This window comes from Gavialis gangeticus, unplaced genomic scaffold (assembly GCF_001723915.1).
Source record: "Gavialis gangeticus isolate Ggan-Ray unplaced genomic scaffold, GavGan_comp1, whole genome shotgun sequence".
NCBI classification, from domain to species: Eukaryota; Metazoa; Chordata; order Crocodylia; family Gavialidae; genus Gavialis; species Gavialis gangeticus.
In genome coordinates, this window is record NW_017729024.1 from 105,024,169 (window position 1) to 105,034,328 (window position 10,160).

Genomic DNA, 10,160 nt, shown 5'->3' on the forward strand with positions numbered 1-10,160 from the left:
GAAGCAGAGACCACAGTGAATTCTGGGATTAGAGAAGCAGGGGAGCACTGCATGATGGGGAATCTGTGCTCCAAATGCTAATCAAGCCACATTTACACACACCCAGCTCAGCATTTATCAGACCAGTTCTAATCTGGATTTACAAAGGACTTTCCCACCCCCCACACACATACCTCTAAGCAAAAGTAAAGTTTACTAGGCATCTTGGGCCGTACATTCCCCAGTTCCACTATGGGAGGCCTATTTAAACTTGATTGACTAAAACTCGGTAGGATATGCTAAGGCAAGACACCAAGTCAGAGGGGGTATGGGCAACAATTGAACAATGGTAAAGGGTTCATCACAGCATCCAGCCCATTGGAGCCCTGACCACAAGTGTTGTCATGCTTTTTCCGGGACGACTGGTGGAAGTCCTCCCCTCCCAAAGGTCATGAACATTCCAATAAGTGCCTTAAGTCTGTTAAAAGACCATATATAGTAAGATCTGGAAAAAGTCACACTAAGCTGAGGCTTGTTCACAAGTAAAAATCCAAAACCCTGATGCTGCAAGCTATCTATTGTTTCTGAAGAAACCATGAGATATCCCATCAGTATATCTGCTATCCATAAGAATTTCAAGCTGGCTCCTAAGTGTCTGGTTACTCTTTAACCTTACGTGTTTCCTGATTATCAATCAGTTTCTTGAGATGTTCCAAACCAGATAACCCCTTGTCAATAGAAAAGACAATTATTTACACTATTGAGAATGCCTGGAAGAAGCTGAACTGAGGGTATAAAAAAATCTGTAAAAAGCAGCAATGTGTGTGTGTGTGTGCGCGCACTTCAAGAGGAGAAGTCCCTCTCACACCACTCGCTTTATTCTCAAGAGGCTGGACAAAACGGATAGTCTCCCTTCAAGGATCGTGCTGAGAACTTCAAACCTGTCAGCTTTGCAACCCGAGTGCCTTGGACTGGTAAGATCCCAGCTCTCTCTCTCTTTTCTCTCTCTAGGCATAAATTTCTGAACTGTACTAGTTAAGCCTGAGTTAAGTTTCCTCAAATACTTAGTGAAACCAGGGTAGTACTGTAATTGTTTGTGTTTGTTTTTCCTTTGCATGTCTATTATTACTAGTACCATTATATATTTCATATACTTAGCAATAAATAACTTTTATAGTCAAACTGGTGGTAACTGGGTATATTTTTCCTTCTCTGCTTCTCCTTCCTCACGTGCTCTGCAGCAATGCTTCTTTTACCTAAGCTAAAGATCCCTGTGTAGCCCAAAAATACTGTGGGGTCTGCTCATCAAGAGGCTACAGATTTGGACATGCTGAGCTTGAAACACATAAGGAAATCAGCTTGTATAGGCTGCTTGACCCAGTTTGACTCAGACGTGCCCTAATGAACTGTATGCTGGCCCATGAGGGCATCAGCTGGACACCCAGCCAGATTCAGAAGGTATTCTGTTTACATGTGTACTTGTGTCTGACTGCAGTGTATTGTTGTTCTGATGAACTGATTCTTGGCACATGAGGGTGTCAGCCTGTCCATGCTGATCAACCTGGCTGGGTCAGGCGTGTCAATGTTAATCTGTGTGCATTTGTGTGTATGACTGATTTGGTGACTGGAGGAACCCAGCCCCATTGAAACTGAGTCCTGCAACACCCCTCCATTGGGGGTGAGGGCTTGCAGAAGGGAGAGATACAGCTCCGTATAGAAACTCAAGTAACACAAACAGAACACTGATAGAATTACCAAGACCCTAGAAACATATCCATAATAAATGAGCACACCCCAAAGTGATGGGCAAATCTGGGAACATGTGTTACAAGCCACACTCATACCACCCCTCTCTCACTGGGGCCTGAAGGTGGGGGCTGCAGTTAAGGCACCCCTCCTCATCTTTCACCAGGGAGGTAACTGGCCTGGCATTTCCTGGTGGCTCCCTCACCACTAGGAGCCCCACTAGGCCACCCTTCCCTGGCAGGGTAGCATTTCAAGTCATGCCCAGGACTCCTAGTCATTCCCATAAGCTCTTGCCCTTACCTCTAGTGTTACCGAAGCAGCAGCTCCACCAGGAGATGTTGTTGCCTCGGTGCCAGGCAGCAGACTGCTTCCTCCAGCTCTGCTGGCCTGAGTCTTAAAATGGCCACTCAAAGCTGGGGCTGCACCTGTTGGTAGCAGACACCAAAGGTGCTCTGCCATACACCTTCCCCCTTAAAAATTACATTCAGGGGCTTCACTTGGCTCCCTTGTCTGCTGGCTTAGTCCCAGTCTGCTGCAGCCCGTGACGTGGTGAGCACCCCAACTGTGCTCCACCACAAAGGCATTAACCCCATTTAAAAGACTGTGAACAGTAAGGCCTGTTCACTAATTCTACGTACACACATTTGGGGAGGTTAAATCGGTTCAAAATGGCCACCTGATTTAAACTTAGCTCATCCTAGAACCAACCTTACACTTACAGACCCAGTCTCAGTGACCAGCAGTCAGTCTAAACCTGTAACTGTACAGAAGTTCCATGCATATAAACCAATCTAAAAATTGCAGAACCCAGTTTAAGATAAACCTGGATCTACACAGTATCAAAGTCATTTGATTTATATCAAACCAGTGCACGAAACTTCTGTACACTTTCCCTGCACAGCCCCAGGGCTTAGAAAACCCAGCCACTAGCCCCAGCCCTAGGGCTGCTCTTTTCACACCCCCACTTGCACTGAGCTATTTTTTTTTGCCCCCCCCCCTTCCAACCAGCCAGCCCTCTCAACCCCCATCCCAGAAGTCACTCTGGGTGTAGCCACTTTTATCAGTGTTCGCTGCTGCCAGAGCCAAGCAAGTAAGTCCCAGTAGGCAGAGGGGTAGAAGGGATGGGGGTGTAGGTTTACTGGAGGGGTAAGCACCCCACCCTACCCACAGATCATGCCTGCCCCTCTACCTGACCTGTGGGACTTGCCCGCCCTTCCACCCCATCCATGAGTAGCACCTGCCCCCCACCCCCCAGCTGATCCCCAATCCCTTCCAACCTGTTGGACCCCCAACTCCCCTCACTAACCTACCTGGTGTTGGGCAGCCATTTTGAATCCACTTAACTGCCCCCTAATGCCCCCAAATGTCTGTACTTAGCTTAAAGGTCACACAGCAAGTCTATATCAGAACCAGAATTAGAAACACAGATCTGCCATTTTATGCTCTAAAAATCAGAGCAGCAAAAAGCAAAGGAGTGATCCTCCATTCTGCCATACCACTTTTAGGTTTGAAACTGTAAAAGTACAGTTTTCAACTGAGTCACACTGGAGTAAACTCAAAGTTTTTTTAGATTCAGTGATTTGATGCTTCAGAAAGGCACGTTCAAGATGGCAGCCACTGAGCAGCCAACAAAATGAGAAGACCACAAATCATTCTTAGAGTACCATTTTCGAGGTATTTAAATAAACAAACAAAAAAGCACCTCCACCCCTCAATCTTACATTTTATTTCATTCTGCACTATGAAAGATTTGGTGACTGGACTCCTCCCAATAACAAGTGATATTCCATAGATACAGTGATATAATTTACAGTAGTAAATTTTAATTCTCAATTCACAAAACAGGTATCAAAAATTTCCAGCAACACCAACAATAAATAGAAAAGACCAGGGCACAGATTTCACCCCACCACCTATACAATGTAAACAAATAAGTCAAAGTGATCCATTAGTAGGAAGATCTTACCTGAGAGTAATCTGCTTTGGCTATTTCTGTAGTGGCACTCAGTACTGCACGAAGACTGTCTCCATTTTCTTGAACCAAGAGATAAGCCAGTAGAAGAAAAGCATGAGTGGGGACTTGAGTAGTACTAGGTAGCAGTGATTTAATGGAAGACAGCCAATCAGACACTGTAGACCTCTCTTTCATAAGCTCCAAGATCTTCCAGGTTATATACAATGAACTGTAAATACTGCTAATAGGGAAGACAAGCTTGCAGGATGACTGGAAAAAAAAAAATCCAGATTAGTACCATGAAAGGGCAAGTTCTAATCTTGAAAAGTAGGCAAAGTGCCTAAGCAAATCTTTCATCTGAGGTTTCCACCACTATAAAAATAAATCGCTATATTTTCTTTAGATCCTAGTTTGTGGGTTCTGGCACTAATGAACAGCATGATACCAGTTCCCTGCCCTGGAGTTGCCTTTTTATTTGGTAGCAATTATCCTTATCCCTACTGATAATTATTGTTCTACCTCCAAACTGAAGTGGAAACAATACAACTTGAATTTATTAGGAGTCTCTGCTTCTGCAAAATACCACTCATTTTGGAGACTGGCCCATGGGGCTTTAAACTGGCAGATTAGAAAAGACCAGGGACTCCAAGATGAACATGAGTCGTCAGTGTGACAAAAGTCATCAAAAAGCTAACTGTACTTTATCATGCATCAGCAGATGCATGACAAACAGAACCAAGGAGGTGATACTTCCCCTCTATCAGATGCTGGTCAGACTGCAGTTGGAGTGCTGCGTGCAGTTTTGGGCGCCACACTTCACAAGGGATGTGGATAACCTGGAGAGGGTCCAGAGAAGGGACACTCATATGGTTGAGGGCTTGCAGGCCAAGCCCTACAAGGAGAGACTAGGGCACCTGGACCTCTTCAGCCTCCACAAGAGAAGGCTGAGAGGCAACTTTGTGGCTGCCTATAAATTCATCATGGGGGCAGAGAAGGGAATTGGTGAGGCTCTACTCACCTAGGCGCCCCTGGGGGTCACAAGAAATAAATGGCCATAAGCTAGAAGAGAGCAGATTTAGACTGGACATTAGGAGGAACTTCTTCATAGTTAGAGTGGCCAAAATCTGGAATAGGCTTCCAAGAGAGGTGGTGCTCTCCCCTACCCTGGGGGTCTTCCAGAGGAGGTTGGATGGGCATCTGGCTGGGGTCATCTGAACCCAGCACTCTTTCCTGTCTCTTTCCTGGGGTTGGACTCGATGAGCTACTGAGGTCCCTATTGAGGTCTATGAATTTATGAATGATGAGTGATAGATATAATTTAAAAAGGAGTTCCCTTAACTCTTAGTAAAAACACTCTAAATAATCATGACTGATGTAACTGTTTTTGACCAATTTCACTTTTTTGATTTACCTTCTGTATTTTACCCAACTCTGGGCAATGAAACTAGACTAGTCATTCTACCTTCTCAGGTTCCAGGGCAGATTGCATTGTGTAAGGCTGGGAAATGGCAGGAAAAAGTTAAAAACCCAACAAGGAATTATTAACTATGCCTACCCTGTTCTGAAGTTCATGGAAAGTTCCATTTGTGTTTTAAAGGAAACAAACCATTAAAGTAGTCATTTACCTAAATTAGACATTCACATCACACCAATAATACATGCACTTATAAAAGGAAACATTTGTAAATGTTCTTCCAAATCCAATATAAAAATCATAGTTCAGAGGGAACATTTAGGTGCACCACACATTCAATATTAAGGAGATCAAGAAAGCATCTGAAAGAAGTTTTCCAGCTGGAGATTAAAAGCTGGCCCATCTCAAGTATTTCAGCCCCAAGTAAGACCTATTCACCCTTGAAGTTCCAAGTGGAAGAGATATTTTCAATGAGAAGCTATAGCCATTCTGCCAAAAACGACAGTTTCATTTTAATCACATTGTTTAATGTAATGTAAATTCATTTTGGATAATGGGAAGGATAATGCCCCTGTACTTTAAATGACCTTTTTTAGAACAGCATTTAAATCAAAATTAACTCAATCTAATATTTATTCCATTATAGCTACCATATATGAAAAATTAAACCACCAGAACACCGTCCCTCTGTCCAATGAGATATTTTACAGCTCAGTTCTCCCTTCAACGTATCCAGGGCTCTCACTGACTCCAGCTGTTTTTCCATAGGCTTTTCTAAAAGCAGAATGTGGCCGAAAGGGTTTGGGATCTTTTCGTGTTACTGTAAACATGTCTGCTCCTACAAAATTCTGAGTGGCTTAAGCTCCCTCTTGAGCTTGAAAACTGGGATCAGGCCTCAGGGAGTTTTTCACCACAGAACAGCTGCTAGGACTGGGACTGGGAAGCATAAATGCTTATCCCACTAGTTTTCACTGCTTCAGGTTGAATTAAGGAAAGACTGAAGAAGCTGAAGTATACCAAGTCTTTGTAGGGAGTGGAGGGCTGGCAGATTCATACTTCCATGCCAGCTTAAACACTGCTTTGCACAAATCTAGCTGGGTAACTTCCACCGGATACAAACCTTAAGTGCATGAGCAATGACAGAAAATACAGTCTTTACTGGCAGAACTACAGATTTCAGTTTTGTTATTACTGCTTTTGGGGGGGAAGTAGGGGGAGGGAGCAACTGAACTACAAGGGATAGAACCTTTACATTTGTTAATGAATCCTGTAACTCAGAGACATGTCTGTAGAAGCATGCTTACTTTTCTCACCAATAAGCAGGAGATAAGAGTACAAAGCTGTGAAAGTTTATGTGAGAAGTGTCTGTTACAAAGGATTTTCTCTTAGCAATTTGTCCCTGATGCACAAATTCACTGAGCAAGTGTGTTGGAACAGTACAAAATCCAGAACAACAGGATGCTGAATTTTTGGGTTGTAGAACCACAGGATATCACACTGTCAACAAACAACAGCACACATCTGCCACAGCCTACAGATTCTACCTTGCATCTCTTGACATGCATTACTGAAGCACAGACTTTTCTCAAGACTGATATTGACCAATCTTGCCACCATGAAGTGCTTAGAGGCTGAATATTTAAAAAGCTACAGACAATGGAAACCTCTACATTAATGGAAGAGAAACCTCCTGTTTGGAGGTAGGGAGAACACTGCAGCAGCTAAATAGCAAAACTCTTTATAAAAAAATAACATTATATAGCATTTTGTTCTCTGTGTCCTGTGATGACCTGCAGCTACTACACTAGGTCAGTGGTGCCCAACATTTTTACCCTGCAGGCCAGATGGACAGTGCCCAGTCCATCCACAGGCTGGATCCAGCCAATGGGTGCCCAATCCAGTGTGCAGGGTAGGTGGGCCTGGCCCCAATTTGGTTGCGTGGCAACTGCCTATACCAGCTCAGCTTCAATCCAGCTATGTAATTGTAATTTGGCAGCAGGGAAGGATGGCAGTATTAATGCCACTGCTCCCACGCCATCAACTGTCCTGACTGAATACCATGGCTCTGTAGGCTGAACTTGGTCCACAAAGTGAGGGTTGAGCAACTCTGGACGAGGTACCGGGTAAAGCACAGAAAATATGCTCCAAAAGAATTCAATTATAGACATTATTTTTTCCACTCAGTGCCCACTGACACAGACCTTTAGGAGTTTCTGTGTTCTACAATGGAGAGAGGACCATTTAAGTTCCAAGTTAAGTTAATCTTTAAGCTTCCATTTCTTGATATAGGGGCTCCCAATAACCTGAAAGTTTATAAGTCTTCTGTTAACCTGGCATATTGGCTGCATTCTTAGCTATTACTTCTATGAACTTCTGGAGAGACAAGACTTAAGAGAAGAGAATATTAGACATAGAAGCAGAAATGTTTTGCTAACTCAATTGTACTAATCACTCTGGGCAGACTCCAGTACCAACTGAAAAAGGACTGTGAAGAGACAAATGAAGAAAAGTCCTAAATGTTGAAGCCTGGATCACAAGGATCAGAGAATGGGCAGCTCTCATGTACTCTCAGGATCCGAAGAGCGGATATGGGTAAGATTTCTCAAATGCCTACTCTTAAATAAACAGCACACGATGGTTCCAAGTATGCTATTTTTAATTTCCCTTTTGTCTTTTTTGCTGTTCTCTTCCATCCTTCAACAAAGAGGAGAAAATAATAGACTGTAACTGTGGCAAAGAAAGGGGTCAATTCAAGAACCATAAAATTCTGTAGAAAAGTATTTTCACAGATAGAACTGATACTAATACTAATAATACTAATACTAATAATACTAATTATTATTATTATTATAAACTGTTTCCTTTGTACTTTATATATTTTTACTTATCTTTAACATTGGACAGTTCCCAAACAGAAATGATAGCACACGCAGCCTTTCTCATCCTTTAAATGCAAATGACTACATGTAACAACATAATAAACTGTTAAATTCTCCCTCTGCCTGCCCCAAAGAAGGATAAAAGCTTGAATGCAAAACTTTACCAATTGCTTTCCATCTTTCATGCTTTTCTGCTGTACCATTTCCAAAAGATTTATAGCCAACTGTTGCCTAGTGGAGCCAGCATCTTCCTGTGATATGCAGTCCTCAACTACTGTAGAAGATAAGATCTGCAGTGCAGGCATCACCAAGACAAGGGATGTGGTTGGAATTTTCTGTGTTTCTGAATAGGAAAGGAGCTTGCAGGCTATTAGAACAAGAGAAAAAAGTAGATGAGAAAAAGCAGTTATAGTTTTCAGCATGATGTGCATTGTCTAAGAAACACACTTGTCTAGCAATTCACCAGTCTCAAATAGTTACAATATACATACAGTACCACAATACAAACTATTGTGCGGTAACAACACCATTACTGGGTTAGACATGCACATTCCTTTCCTTTACATCAAAAGCAAACTCATTGGGCTCCCCAGGCTGGATCTGGACCCACCTCCAGTGGCAATGGAAGTACGATCAAGTTAGTGCAGCCATCGCCCATGCTACCGCCCCTAAAATGCATCCCCAAAGGGGCTCTGTACCCCAAAATACACTGGTGGGCTCCGCTCCCAAATTCCTTGCACCTCCAGGAGGCCTGCAGGATGGATGAAACAGCTTCATGAGCCAGCTGTTTTACACCTCTGTTTTATACCAAGAAACCCAACTTCCAAGAAATGCAATAATGGAATCTACAAAAACCCCTGCTTGTTAATGAAATTACTAGGATCCATTCCCTATTACTAAAACAAGAAGTTGAAAGTCCAGTCATACAAAAAAGGTCTTTCCACTGTGCCTTGAAGGATCCCCAACAACTGGCTCTGAAGTACCAGGTTCTGTAAAGAACACCCTGCTGCTGGCTTTAAAAAATGCAAACTGTCTAATAGAGTTGGAAAACAAGCCAGAAAACATTAATTTCCATTACAGGAGATGGAGAAGAAATCTCTTTTTGCCTTTGGCTTCAGCATATCTAACTTCTACTGGTTAATAAAGATTTCCAGCTTAACACAAAGAATATATCAACCACTTCATCTAACTTCTGAGAAGACAAACTGCAAAAGGCAATACCTGAAATTTAATTAAAAGAAACAAACAGGAAGCTACAGTCTTAAAAACTAGATATAACAAGTGGACCTTTACCTAGATTTAAAATGGGTTTTTGCTGACTTGCTGGAGTCCGTAGCAAAAGCAATCCTAATCCAATTATGGTCTGTTCAACAGGAAAATCCTAAAGGGGAAAAAAAATGTTTTAAGACTTCTGTGTTTGGGAAGGGTGAGAGGTAGAAATAAAACAGCCATGATATTAGGGTATGATGTGTTTCCATCCACAGCATACTGAACACACTCTGCCTGCTCAAAACCTGTAAACTAAGGACTCTGACAGACATTTTTGTTCTAATACAAAGATTGTAGCACTACAAAAACAAGAGCACTATGGGCGGACACACATGAACAGCTCCCTGACTGGAGCGCAACAAAGTTGCCACAAAGGCATGCTCTCCAACCAGGGGCTGCTCTCTCCCCACTCCCCCATCCCCAGTGAGCAGGACATGCTCACTGACAGGCTTGTCTAATCAGCTGTTCCTGCTTTGGCAGCAGCTGGTTAAGACTAGAAACTGCCACTGCAGTGGCCTTCCTCAGTCTTGGGCTGCACAGGAGCCCTTCAAAGTTTCCTACTCCAGGGTAGCTTGACAGCTGGCCCAAGCTGGTCTGAGGCTGCCTAGAGTTCTTTAAAGTTCCCAGCTGGCAGGCAGTTCTGCTGCAGGAGGCATTCTCCAGCTGCCTGCCAGCCAGAAACTTTAAAGGATTTCCAGACAGCCGGAGAGGGAGAATGCTGCTACAATCCAGAGCTGCCTCCTGTTTTCCTCCCCACAACCCACCTCCAGGAACCATGGGAACAGCCCTGAGAAACAACCCCTGTTCACAGGTTTCCTGCAGAGAGGGGAGCAGCTCTAGTAGCTGCTGCTCATCCTATAGGAACTGGAGATTTTCCCATAGTTTCTACAAGCAGGGACCTGCTCTGGGAGCTGTCCTG

General features: G+C 43.3%; 1 protein-coding gene across 5 annotated transcripts in view; it reads right to left on the reverse strand.

Annotated features, from left to right (window-relative positions):
* The window catches only part of FOCAD (focadhesin), a 318,854-nt gene that overhangs the window by 193,435 nt on the left and 115,259 nt on the right, over positions 1-10,160 (reverse strand). For all 5 annotated transcript variants that reach the window (XR_002097361.1, XM_019517493.1, XM_019517495.1 and 2 more), the window contains exons 9-11: positions 9,266-9,353; positions 8,137-8,339; positions 3,692-3,949 (exon numbers count right to left, since the gene is read on the reverse strand). Coding sequence is in view for 4 of the 5 variants with exons in the window: in XM_019517493.1 (XP_019373038.1) it covers positions 3,692-3,949; positions 8,137-8,339; positions 9,266-9,353 (549 nt within the window). In the remaining variant the exon portion in view is untranslated. The remainder of the gene's footprint in view (positions 1-3,691; positions 3,950-8,136; positions 8,340-9,265; positions 9,354-10,160) is intronic.